Below are 14265 nucleotides of genomic sequence, written 5' to 3'. Positions count from 1 at the left end.
AAGTCAGTTCTTTCCTCTTTATCTAAAATTGGCTAGTGTATTGTTCTAATCTCTATTAAATAATGCACCTTTATCTACTAATTAAAAGCAAATGAAAATTTTTTAAGTACACGGATCTGGACACATAGGTTTTCTATCTATTCCATTGATTGTCAAAAAACAAAACAAAACAAAAGAAAACAAAAAAGAAAAAAGAAAATTAAAAGAAAAAAGAAAAATCTAACCAGGGATATCTGCAGTTTCTAGGCAAGTAATACCCTTGCAAATTTTTGTGCTGATAATTATTATCATTTTGTGACTTGTAAATGTATAACGAAAGTAATTTATATTGCCTCTAAAAAATGAATAAAATGTCAAAACCACCCATATAGACTCTTCTCAATTCTTTTCTTCTCCAGAATTGTGCAGGCTCTTCTTAAACATATATAATATATATATATATATATATATATATATATATATATATATATATACATACATATATTTTTCCACATGATATTTAGAATAATAGCATATATATATATATATATATTCAGTGAAGATTTAAAGAAATATATCAGCATATGTAAATATTATAATCAAAGACCTTAATGAAGTGTTTGTGTCTTTTAGTGTTTTGTTTTGTTTTTGTTATTGTTTTGTTTATGCTTGGTCTCTTTGGGTTTTGCAATATGCAATGATTTCATCTGCCAATAATAAATATTTAGTTTTATGAAACATTAAAATCCTGTTTAATATTTATGTTTCTTTTTCTCCTTGTCTAATTGCATTTGATAGCATTTCTAGAACAATGTTAAATGTGGTGACAGTGGAATTCCTGCTGTTTTATCTCTAAGTTTAATGGAGTACTTAATATTTCACCATTGAGCATGACTCTGGCTTATATTCTATTTTATTTTACTAAAGTTGTTTTTTTTCATTAAAAAATAAATCCTAAGCATCACTTAAATCTACATTGCCAATGTCACATCTTAATTCATGAAATTTTATTAATATGTAAAAAAGGGACTTCACAGCATATTTATCAGTCTTGTGATAGGGCATTTATTGGATTTTTATCTAATTAAATTATTCCTTAGGCTATAAAAGCAATATTTCACTCTTAGTGGATAAAAGTGTCTTTAACTTAATATTAAAACATTTTCTGATTATTTATCTTTTTTGTTTAATAGCTAGTCCAATTTATACTTTGCAGCAACTAATTTGTCATAGAAAAAGTCCTCAGCCTCTGCGAGTTCTCTTCTCCTTGTTGAGAAACCTTTACCCAGAGTAGAAAGGGAGTGACCCTAATAATTTACAGTTGAGGAGTCCACCAGATCAACTCAAGTGTTTCTGCAGAATTCAGCATTGAAATTTTATTTTTCAAACCTCAGGGGCTTCCCGGGTCATTTGCTTCACATTTGGTTTTCACCAGTAGCTTCTGGAGTGTTAACGTATTCCTCCCACCCACCAAGTTTTACTCATCATACTTTCTTTGCCTGAACAGCTGCCACCTTGTGAACTATACACAAATCCCACATGAATTACACAAGCAAATAAAAGGTAGAAGTTAGATTAGACTTCAGTGTGCATCTAAAATAAACTAAATAAATGAATAAACAAGATTAAATGCAGATATTCATCACAGAAATGAAGCTTTGGAAAATTCCTTCACCCTATTGTTTCCCCGTTTCTGTGGTTACAGTGGTTAATAGTGCAGCTGGGGAGGTAACTGTGGATGGGGAAGGCAACTGACTCCTTACACGTGGCTGCCCAGATGTGCCGCTCACTCAGGGATGCAGTGCCTGCCTCTGAGCATCCCAGCCTGGCATCATTCTATCCTGAATGATGGTGAGGAAGCACACTAATATAGCATCATTCACTAACATGCTGATTCATTCATTCCATGTTTATGGTTAAGTGCCTTCCAGACCTTAGGTGCTGTGTTTAACAACAGACATAAACCCCAATAAGTCATAGAGTGCTTAGAAGACCAGAGGGGAGTCAGATGAGGTCATTGCAGATCAATGTGGTGACAGTAGGGGTAAGCATAAGGTACTCTAGGATTTCTCCATCAACCCTGATACACACATGAAATTTATTATGCCACACCCCTGATTGAAATCCTTCCAAGTACCCCCACCCCCTGAAGGCTAAATCAAAACTTCTAAGCCTGGCATGTCAAATGCTTAACCACTGTTCCTCACCAATTGTGCCACATGCCATCTCAGCCACTGCTCAGTAGACTTCGTGCCTGTGGATGGCTTCCAATGGACCACCTGCTGAATGAACCAGCAACACTCTTCATTCATTCTCTCTGTGAGATACACTGACACCCATGTTGAGACTTGGCTGCCAGCAGGCTATCCTCCAGTGCTCTCTGTACCCACCAAATGAGACACAAACTCACCCAAGTCAGTCCTGCGTGTCCCAAACTCATTTAGGCCAGTTCAACCTGTTATTGTAATCACATTATGAAGCTGATAAAGTATGAGTATGCAAAGAAAGTCTGATGCTGATCTATAAGAACTACCTTCAATGGTTTGAAAATACTTGACAAAGGCGTGTTGAAAGAATATTGCTAGGCGCACCTGGGTGGTTCAGTTGGTTAAGCATCCAACTCTTGATTTCAGCTCAGGTCATGATCTTTGGGTTCGTGTGTTCGAGCCCTGCATCAGGCTCTGTGCTGACAGTGCAGAGCCTGCTTAGGATTCTTTCTCTCTCTCTCTCTCAATCTCTCTCAAAAAATAAATAAACTAAAAAAAAACATTTTAACTGAAAAAAATTAAAAATTAAAAAAATTAAAAAAAAAAAAGAATATTGCTACCCATATGCTTGATAACATGATGGTGCAAGATTAGGCTGAGGGATACCTTTAAAAAGTTAAGCATCTACACTTAGATTTTTTTGTAGGTGTTTGAAAGTCCTTATCCATTTTAAAGAAAGCAAAACTAGACGAAGTAGTTGATGTTTTGCAGTGTGTTACCAAAGATAAGGTGAAACTATGGTCAGGAAACCACAACCCAAAGGAGAAGGTTTGGCCTTGTTACAAAAGGGTGGTGAATGGACATACAGTCAAATGTTTTTAATTAAAATAAAATGTTCCAGGCATATATGTATTATTTTTTTATACAAGTGCCCTGTGTCTGACTTTTGGGAATAACCACCAAGGCCCTACTGTTCCCAACTGAGGCTGACAAGGAGACATCACCTATTGTAGCTGTAACTCCTTAAATGCCCCAGTGCTCTGTCACAGCTCCATGGCTTTGAGTGCATTGTTTCCTCTGCTAGGAAATGTCCTCTGGGCTCCTATATCTGGCACATTCCTACTTACTCTGTCTTGCCACATCAAGTGCGATTTCCTTCACATTACCTCTCCTCGTTTGTTTGTTTGTTTGTTTGTTTGTTTGTTTGTTTTCTCAGCCAGCGGCAGAATGTCCTTCCTATATTTGGGGACCACCCCAATCTATGAGGCACAGCCTCTTACTGGAGAAGATGTAAATGCCACCTATATTCTTCTCTGCTTCCCATTGCTAGGGCCCAGGCACATGAGCCCGGCATAGTTCTAATCAACCACAGGCTCCAGCTCTACCTCTAAACTGGTGGCCAGTAGGTGAAGCTGCTGGACGTTGCTGCTCGCTCTGCTCTGGGGTTGGTGGTGACAATGGCGGAGGCTCTTTTCAGTTTCTGGATGTGCCAGTGGTAGAGATAAGGGGAGGCTCTGTGAACTCCATGTTCGATTCTCAGATATTCTGGGAGCACTCTAGTAGCCTTTATTAAATTCCTTTTCTGCACAAATCAGCCTAAATTTGCTTCCATTGCTTACACTGAGAATCCCGATAATGCTTTGCCTGCAAGCAGTGATACGACACTGGAACTATCCCTATGTGTCTCTGTCCCCCTGTGATAGTGAGCGGGGAACAGTACATTTCATCACTGTAACTCCAGTGCCTAGCACGGAACAAAGTAAGGCAAGGCAGATCCTCAACAAATTGCTGTTTAATTCATTAACTTGTGAATTAATTACTTAATCGATGAGTGACGTTCCTCTGAAAATCCAAATATAAAATGACAGCAAGTGACACTAGAATGTTTTCAGTGGTTGAGGAGGTCTGTGGCCTATTCTGTCCCTATTCTTCACAGAAGACAAGCACAGGCACAGAGAGTTCCATAGCATTTAATTAAATATGAGATGGTAACACACGTTGGATAGCTGTATACTTAGCAGCTCTGCAAAATGTTTGTAATGCATATGGGAGGTACATGGTCAAATCAGAGACCTTCACTGTAGTGAATGATGGGTAGTTTTTAGAAAAACCCCAGAAAAAAACCACTGAGCTGACAAATGCCATCTGATCTGCACCATTCCAGATGTCTTGACCACATATTCTCACCACCTTCCTGCTGGTTCCGTCTTGTAGCCTCTCCAGAAGTGCTATGGAAACACAATATGCACATCTGAAATAGCCTCTACTTGGCTTTTCTGAAGGAAATTTCCGTGGAAACTAGAATGACAGGAGAGGCAAAGGCTAGTGGAAAATCAGTCGAATAATCCAGGGGCTCCCTAGACCCAGCCAAGATTGTTTAATTGCCCAAATCAGCTGCCTGTTTACCGGTTCTCATTTCATGTTCTACAGAACTAGCAGTTCACGCTTCTGACTTATGCATTGTGTCTGAGACCAATTTTTCTTTCCTAATGAAATGCAAAAGGAGGTTGGTGGGAACAAACTTGCAATCTGACATTATACCTTGTCCTTGAGTATAAAATCAAGCATTAGCAGCAATTATGATTATAAGAGTATAATACATGGATTTTAAATCCCTCCAGTAACAGATAGACGTTCACACACTAAATTCAAATAATAACCTGTGCCCCAAAATACTGAAACATGGGATTTTAGAGCGGGGGTGGCTTTGATCTTTATCAAGACTTATCTCCTGATTTCTTCAAGAGATTGTCTATTATATCAGGGGAACAAACTTATGGCTTCCAGTCCTGAATTAACATGTAAGGTTTCTGTGTTCCAATTTCCCCAGAAGTTAAAGATGACAACAACACACCTCATAGGACCTCTGTGAATAAGGTATAGGACACCCCGGTTGGCATGGGATTTCCTGTGATAACCTCCTCTTTGAGACCTAGTTCCCATTTCTACAAAAGGTAAAGAACACATGTCCACCTGGTGGAAAATGTCTTCTAGGGCTGACACACCAGGTAGGTTCTGCTTTCCCGCCACACAGATGTATATCACTTGTCTGGCATTTTCCCTGACTGTCTGCAATTGGGCACCCTGAACATGCCTCTATTATAGCACTTGATGTTATTGGATCATTTGTTTACAAAGTTGCCACTTTTATCCGATTTTCCACCTTATGAGGGCAGGGTCCCCAACTTTATTCACTTAACCCTGTGGCTGGCACATAGCAGGCTTTCCATGAATACTTGCCAAGGAAATGAAAGGGATAATGCTTAGGGAAATGCTTTGAAAATCACAAAAGCACTAACAAACCTAAGGGAATAAGAGATTATATTCATCACTACTGATTCAGAGAAAAGGATTTGGAAAGTACAATGGCCAACAGAGGAGTAAATGATCTTATTATCATTAGGCCTCAAAGCCAACAGATATGATTTTAGTCCAAAATTTAAAACCCCCTTTACAGATATCACAAAACAAAACAAACAAGAAAATTGAAAACTTAAAAACACTTAGCCCCCCAAAAACTAAAAACAGGACAAAAAGGTGTAAAATGTAAACAAAAACAATGGAAACAACCCCTTGAACAAAACAAAACCCTGAACTATGCCCTTCATTACTTCCTGTGCCTCTGCTGCTCTGTGTGGTTCTGCATCTGTCCATGGTCTGGGGGGCTGTGGGATGGGTGTTGGCAGCACTCCTCTGAGCTGAGATTTCCCAGCTGCTTTGACTTGGTTTGAGCTCGTCACTAAAAATTCATCTAGACCAAGAAATGCATGTTCTTTACCTTCAAGAACATGGCCCCAGTCGGCTCACTCACTGCATGTGCTTATAACTCTTCTCCCTGAAGCTTGTGGCAACATCCACAGGTATAAAACTCAGGACAATGTGTGGATGCATTTGGATTGGGGCAGTCTCTACACACAGAGAAGTGTTATTCCCGGCTCATTGCTCAAATGCACCTGTGTCTGGAGTTGGCAACAGGTTCTTCTATTTCAGATGGATGCAGCCGGGTGGTATTAGCAAGACAATCATGCTCTCGATAACTAACAACAGAAATTCTGGGCTTCTACTTTTTCAGAAAAACAGAATCGAATGGGATATGTGGGGAACAAACTTCAGTTTTCGTAGACATGGCTGGCCATGGTAGTTCATACATCACGTGACCCTTTCTTTCTCAGTGTTTTTAGTTTGGTGGCCATGTCGCTGTCTGGGACACTCCTGGTTTATGCTTGTTGTCCTGGAATGAGTATTTATAACTCCTCCTTTCAATTTCAAAAATGACCCAGTTTGGACAATAAATGACATAGTCACCCCATTTGTTATTAGTGGGGTTTGTCACTCAAGAATAGGATAGTCCCTAGTCAAGGAGAAGGCGCATGCTTTGGGGGGAACCATGGTTAGACTCCCGACCATCAAACTCCACACTGAGGGGGGAGCAAATTGGACAAGTTACTTCATACTTCCAAGTCTCCATTCCATCATCTATTAAAAAAGAGATAATAATAATAATGATGATAATAATTGTACCAATGCCTGGGATTACTATGAGGATGTAGGGAGACAAGCTATGTAGAGCCCACTGGTATATAGTAAGTCTTAACAATGATAGCTATCATCCTTGTTCTCCTTTTCCTCTTTCTTTCCTTGCCCTCTTCCTGCCTTCCTACCCCTCCCTTCTCTCCTCCATCCTTTCTTTCATTCTTTCCTGTTTTTTTCCCTGAAATAATGGAATAATTTGGGTTGCCTGAAGCAGAGTGCTCCTGCCTCAAGCCAAATGCCCCTGGAGTGAAAAGGAGTGATCCAAGCCATGCTTCTGAATCTTGTAGATGATACGGAGGGCTTGCCTTAATTCTGTCTTCTTTGTGCTTCGAGGAAGAGTAGGCAGAGCTCAGTCATCTTTGTCAGTCATCACGGTTCCAGTCCTGGGTTTCTGAAAATTCACTGGTTTTGGTAGAAACTGGACATGGTGACATAGGCTTCTTCCTGGCTCGATCCCAAGGAAGTGAGAATGGGTTGCCCCTGGGCAGCTGGGTTCAATGTCAGGATTCCTGATTGGAAAGGAAATGGAGTGGGCCCAGGGCCATTTGTAGTTCCAGGGACAAGCAGCAGGCCCTGGTACACATGAGGCCCATTCTTGCCACCATCCCTGAAGTCTGGGGGTCTGGAAGATGGGAGCACAAGGGCCTCACACATGCTGACATTCCCAGCCAGGCAGCCGAGGGGTGAATCTCCTCTGAATGTTTTTGGGGTGATGACTGCATGCTCAGATGGCCAGGTGGGGCTCTGCACACCCCCTACAAGCCTCTGCTTTTCAGACTCCTCTGGTTGTGGCAGAGAAGTGTCTTGCAGAAAGCCTTCGGCTTCATCTCTAGCTTGAATTCCATCCACCTTATGAATCTGGCAGTCCAGGAAACTTTCAGGATTGAAACTCACATTCAAATTCTACACCAAAAAAAGAGAGAAGGCATTGAGAGTGCTCCAAAGAGACACACCAGCAAAGGTTCAGTTCAGGGAAAGATGTAACAAACTTTCTGACAGGGGTTTACCAGAGAATGTCAGAGAATTACCCACATGTTCTAGTTGACTCTACCACTGGATGCACTCTGACATGTCAGTCTGAAGGGACTGGCCATGCCCTCCAGCCCCATGAAAGCCCAGGAGACTTCTGAGACTTGTATCTCATTTTAGTTTTCTATATCCAGGGAGCTGCAGCTAGGATCTTGCAGTTATGGGATGCACAAAAGACCAACACTTGTGGTTCAACTGTTCCCTATCCTGCAATATTATTCTTCGCTTTTGGAATGCCTCCAACATTGTGATAGAATCACCAGAAGCACTTACCTTTTTTGGTTTCTTGCAAAGTTGTTCCAGAGTCTTCTTATGATCCGGGAGACTGGGCCACACAATAGGTTTAATTCTGAAATAAGAGGACATTGAGAAAGATGAAATGAACAGTGAGGGAGCATGCATGCACAATAGGTCTTTCCACCCATTCTGAGCCAGAAATCAGAAGAGCAGATTTCTAGTCTTGGCTCAGCCACAACTAGGCGGGTGAACTTGGACAAGTGACTTGCTTTCCCTGGGTCTCAGTGTCCTATTAATTCACAGAGGGGTTGGACCAGGGGTCATTGTCAGTGATCTCTGTGAACACCTTTGGGAGAGAACCCTGGAGAAGAGGAACAGTGAGGCTTGGCAAGGGTGTGGGTATGAAACCAACATTCCCCCGGCTCTTCTACTCTTAATATAGGTGTTGTCATCCTACTCCTATTAACTGATAGCAACTCCTCTGCTCTGATTTTTGTGGAAGTGAGGAATATTTTCTAAACCACCCAGGGAAATTAGAGTATCATGGGGCACCTCAATGGTTCAGTTGGTTGAGCATCCGACTTCAGTCAGGTCATAATCTCATGGTTTGTGAGTTGGAGCCCTGCATCAGGCTCTGTGCTGTCAGCACAGAACCTGCTTCAGATCCTCTGTCCCCCCCTGTCTCTGCCCCTCACCCACTTGCTCTCTCTCTCTCTCTCAAAAATAAATAAACATTAAAAAAGACAAAAAGACAAATTGAAGTATCATGAGAGCATGTGGCACCGTGCTGAAGGCATCTTCCTAGAACATTAATAACTTGATGGTATGTGTCAAAAGCATCATTTTCATAATGAAACAGACAGGGCTCTGTCATGAGGTAGAATGCAAAAGTCCCATGAATTTGTGTGCTGAAATTCAAGACTTCAAATACATTCTGTATTTTCCATGGGTACCCCCAGCTGCCCAGACATTTTGGAGGCATGGTTCCCACTATTTTAGAAGAAAAAGTTTGGGGGCAGTGTTTGCCCTATGTCTAATTTATGTATTTTCACCTCTTATGAAATTAAATGTGGAAATTCACCAGTTCCTTAGGGTGGGGAGGGATGTTGGGCACTACAATTCCTGAAATGTCTTTTTCCCTTTGTAGTTTTCTCATCAATAAATAGGCTAGAGCTCCAACTGTCTGGGACCCCATGTAACCATCCTATTGATTAAAGTTCACCTTTTTTTCCATAATGCACAGGCCAAGATGACCATCAGAGACACAGAGAAGAAACTCAGAATGCTAATAGTTAGTAAAATAGGATCCATCCTCCCTGGAATGCAAGGAAAGATCTCGGTTAGTAATCATTAAACATGGAGTTGGGGAGGCTTTCAGTATGCTTTGAGTTTATTTAGTAACTCAAGACCATTTACTATTTCTTCAAAGTCACCCTTCAGTGAACAGGATAATGTACTAGCTTTATGCACAAGGAATTTTGGCTTCAGTAAGTGGCACTCATGTGAGTGATCAGGTGCAGAACATCTGTCATTTGAAATGTAAAAGTGGCCCAGCATTAAGGATAGCAGTACTCTTTCCCCAACATCTACCATCAAGAGAAGTAAACCTAGCAGGGGAATCAGGAGGGGGATGCTCTACCTCACAGGTTCATCAAGTTCCAGTCTGAGAATGGGATGTTGGTATGTCAAGAATAGTTCCCCTCACGGGGCGCCTGGGTGGCGCAGTCGGTTGGGCGTCCGACTTCAGCCAGGTGTCACGATCTCGCGGTCCGGGAGTTCGAGCCCCGCGTCAGGCTCTGGGCTGATGGCTCAGAGCCTGGAGCCTGTTTCAGATTCTGTGTCTCCCTCTCTCTCTGCCCCTCCCCCGTTCACGCTCTGTCTCTCTCTGTCCCAAAAATAAATAAACGTTGAAAAAAAAAATTAAAAAAAAAAAAAAAAAGAATAGTTCCCCTCATACTTCAAAGAGAAGGTATATGTGGAGTGAGCCGTGTTCTTTGGCTTTTCTGGCCATTCTCACTTCCTAGACCATGTGGATACCTTTGTTATTCTGGAAAAGGAGGCATGAATGAGCAGCACTAACCTGCTCATCTTCTATCACCAAAGGTGTTCCCCTAGAGGAGCTTTTTAGAGACCAGCCATTGGGATTCCAGTCTAAATTGGTAGAGTGGAGGTAGTAGGTGGGGACTTTATTCAGAATTATTATCAGCTCCCAAGAACACCTGGGTCAGTGGAATCCAGGGCAGCCTATATCATTTGATCAATGACTATGGGTTCTATTCCCACTACTTCCTTATTCTTCACAAGAGGGGCAAAGATGGCAGGTCATTCTCCAAAGACAGTGTAAACATACCCTCAGGGGAGTCCTAACATGTGGGTTGCTTTCACCTTTCTGCCTCTCACTCTTGTTCACACACCTTAACATGCAAAGCACTCTGCAGGGGACAAAGATTCTGCTGTCACTTCCCACCTGTGATCTCTGGAGTTCTGAAGTGGAAGCTTGGACTCCATTCACTCCAGAAGCCTTCAAAATAGTCATGATTAGGAATGGACCGGACTTTAATCTCATACATTGCATCAGGTTGTAGCTTTCTCTGTAGGAGTGCCAGCTTTGTACTGGATAAGTTCACATGCTAAAGAGCAAAACATGCCATTATATTTTTAGGGTCAAAAAAGACGTGTTGCCTAGATCCCCCAAATCATTTCAAGTTAAGTGACTTTAGTCATGTGGGTACTCTTGTTAGGAAAAGGAGATATGACATGGAGAGGAGCATGTGTGAGCTCATAAATGATGCTACCAGTGGTCAAGGAGGGCAACAGTACCATGGGTCTTTGTTTAGGTGAGCTGGACTCTTCAATACCAGGAGGATATAAATCACTCCCAGGCCCCCACCTTCCTTTCCACACTTCGATTTCTCTCTCTCTCTCTTTTTTTCTCTTTTTCTCCTCTTTCACATCCCAAAGGAAAATACAAGGGAATGGTAAAGTAAGTGAGCAGGAATAATTTCTCTCTAGAAAGATTCAATTCTACATTGCAAATAGCATATAGAGAACAACAGTCTCTTCAGCAATGTGCATTATCCTTAAGAAAAAATTATCAATTTGATGGATAAAAAGTTAATATTGCACTGTTATTTCCATTTATACTTATTTGATTATTAGTTTTCATATATTTATTTCATTTACATATATCTTATTTTATGAGACATTTCCAAGTTTCTTGCTAATTTTTTCTGTTGTTACATTTGTCCTTTTCTTAATGATTTATAAGGCCTCTTTATATATGAAGGATATTAACCATCTGTCAGTTGTATGTATGGCAATTTAATCCTAATATCTAATTTGCCTTACAATTTTGATTGTCATGTGTGCTGACATTTATAAGCCTTTATTTTTATATATTCATACGTATCCATCTTTTTCTCTCTTTACTGCTTTTATGCTTAGAATATTTTTCTTCATCTCAAGATTACATAAGCATTTACCTATATTTTTTCTACCTTGTTTAGTGTTTTCACTTTTACATAATTTATTTAAATCATCTTTTTATTCTATTTTTTAAGTTAGGCATTTAACTTAATTATTTCCCCAAACAGCTAACTGTCCTGGTATCATTTATTCAAAATTCTTCTTTTCTTGGGGCTCTCGGCTGGCTCAGTTGGAGGAGTGTGCAACTCTTGATCTTGGGGTGATGAGTTTGAGCCCCACTATATATATATATATATATATATATATATATATATATATATATTTTTTTTTTTTTTTTTTTTTTTTTTTTTAATGCTTCCTTTCTCCACTATAGTTGCTTTTCCATTGGTGCAATTTTCAAATGAAGACTCAAGAGAACAGGACCAAGGTACCCTCGTTTGTGTGGTAGAAGGAGGGTAGAACTGTTTTAGGGTAGACATTACACTTATGTAAGTACTATACAGCAGCATATTGCAAACAAAGAAGGCTGATCCTGGCCTAAGAAAAGAGAACAGCATGGGTATAAATAGGCATTCTTTTCACTGTGAGATAGATAAGCCATCATCTGGTGTTTGTCCATGTGTTACAAATAGGACAGAATTTAAGCCAGTGAGCCCAGAGGAGCCTAAAAACCTGGGACACTTTACTTTTCTCCCACCTTCTCCTCAAGATAGATTGCAGGGATGGCCAGACCATTCCAATGACAATGAGAGCTATAACAGGATGGCCCAGAGAAGATCCAGGTTTTGTGAAACCTGAATTTCTTATACTTTGGGGAACTTCTTTCAGTAAAAGGTATATTTTGAACACAAAATTGCAAGGGGCCCTCCCCAGGTGAATGTACCTCTGGGATGAAAAAATTTATAACATTAAGAAGTTTTTATTTTATGATTTTATATACATATATTATAATTTTATGTATTTTATAGAAATTTACTTATTCAATATACTTATGCAGTCATCTTTATGCATTTTTTAATGTATAAATGTAGTTGATCTACATACCATCCAGTCATTTTCATGTTTTTCCTGGTGATAGGCTACCTCATGCAATAATTCTTTCACATACTTCTTTTGTAAGTGAGATGTGTTAAATGTCACCAGAAAGTCATTTGCTCCCTCACGATAGATGACTCTTATGTCAAAAGGAGCCTCAGGTTTAACTGGAAAAGAAAAAGAAAGGAGGTCAGTCTATAGGGCAGTCAAGAAAATAATTATACTTTTTAAAGTTCATCCATTCTGAAAATCACATTCTTTTTCTAGGTCAGTAATCAAGCAACAAATCAGAAAACATTTATTCTTCCTGGTTCAAAGCTTGACTAGACTTTTCAGCCTCCTCTGCAGTAGAATGTAGCCTTGTGAACAACGTGAGTGGAAATGTGCACCACCTCCCACCTGGCCCAGAAAGCTTACATGTGTGACCTTATGTTTGTTCCCTTTCCACCATTTGGAGTCATATGTTGAAGACAGTGGAACCACAGGATGAAAGAAGCCTGAATATTGTTTGAAAGAGCACCATGCACACATTAGAAATACCCATTTTGGCTTTTGTGTGAGCAAGAAATAAACTTACGGTGTTTGAGATATCATGTTTTAGGGCTTATTTGTTATAGCAGCTAGTGCTAATTCTACACTAAAACACATTCACTTTGCCTTTTGAATACTACAGAATTTGTTACTAAATAGCCTCAAAGCAGGAGTGTTTAAACTTTGAGTCTTCATTATTCCAATAAATCGGGTTTTAAGCTGGGAGCCTTGTACCTCATCTCAGCTATATAGAAGCTGAGGGTCTGCATTCTGTCCCTAAGCTCATAATTTTTAGTGTGACTTTAGTCTGGTTGGTATTAGCTCTGAATTCCTCTCTAGTCTCTTTCTTCTGTCTGCCTGCTGAGCAAACTTACTCTTAGGATCACAGGCACCATATATGAAATGCTGTTGGAGGGAAATAGGTTTTATTTCAGGCAGAACCTACCCTGAGAAAGGTACTGAATTCTTTGAAAAGCATGCATGTCAAGCAGCCTCCCCATCATTGACCAGGGGCTTTCCTGTCTTGGGTTCTTAGCTGCTCTATCACCAAAGCCTGGGACGTTTGTTTTCTAAAGATGGGGCAGCCACTTTTTTGCATGGCTGGTCTCAGAGAATGAGAGCACTTAGACTAAAATCTAATCTAAACCTATGGTTAATGAGAGAGTGTGTGTTCATTAAACTCTTACCCTCTAGACTGAGCTGAATTCTAGGCTCTCTGCACTGGGCTTTATGGCAGACTTGTTGACCCAGTAACGTGAACTCATGTAATGGAGTTTGGCTCACTTACTGTAGTCACTTGCTCATAGTGGTGACCACCTAAGTTTCTCCTGCATTGCCCCAGAGATCCTGAAAAAGAGGAAGGGTCTCCTTCTTTGCCCTTGGATGTCTTGTAAAAGGGGAAGTTTATCCTTCTTTACTTTTAGATTCACTATAGAAAGGGGAGATACCCTGGGGGAACAGGAGGAAAGGGTGGTGAGTGTAGAGAAATAGACCAACAGAGAACCCCTGCCAAGCCAGTTCCTACTCTTCATTCAAGGGAATAATTAAGATTCACATTTTCAGTGAAACCTCTGATGCTAAATTCCTTGCCTCATCCCCATCTCTCAAGGTCTCATAATAATGGAAGAATTAAGGAAAGAACAGACTGATATTGATTAGATACCTACTAAGCACTTATGCCAGCTTCCACCAATAATCTCTATCATCACTACATTGATGAAGAAACTGAGTCTCAGAGAGGTTAATTAACTTAAGTTCAGGTTCCTATAAAATAGTTTGATATGATTTA

The 14265-nt window shown here is 40.3% G+C and overlaps 1 protein-coding gene across 2 annotated transcripts in view; it reads right to left on the bottom strand.

Moving 5' to 3' along the window:
• Window positions 1-4141: 4141 nt before the first annotated feature.
• The window catches only part of IL7R (interleukin 7 receptor), a 28723-nt gene continuing 18599 nt past the window's right edge, over window positions 4142-14265 (bottom strand). Inside the window, exons 4-8 of one of the 2 annotated variants that reach the window (XM_025924344.2) lie at window positions 12456-12613; window positions 10453-10615; window positions 9208-9301; window positions 8022-8097; window positions 4142-7622 (exon numbers count right to left, since the gene is read on the bottom strand). In XM_025924344.2, coding sequence (XP_025780129.2) covers window positions 7119-7622; window positions 8022-8097; window positions 9208-9301; window positions 10453-10615; window positions 12456-12613 — 995 coding nt within the window. In that variant the 3' untranslated portion in view covers window positions 4142-7118. Of the gene's footprint in view, window positions 7623-8017; window positions 8098-9207; window positions 9302-10452; window positions 10616-12455; window positions 12614-14265 lie in introns of those variants that run through there. The other variant, XM_086676962.1, reaches the window with a different exon arrangement.

The sequence above is a fragment of the Puma concolor genome, chromosome A1 (genome assembly GCF_028749965.1).
Source record: "Puma concolor isolate L17-30 chromosome A1, mPumCon1.1.hap2, whole genome shotgun sequence".
In the NCBI taxonomy this organism is placed as follows: Eukaryota; Metazoa; Chordata; class Mammalia; order Carnivora; family Felidae; genus Puma; species Puma concolor.
Note: the sequence above shows the minus strand (reverse complement) of the source record. Positions and strands in the feature narration are given on the sequence as shown.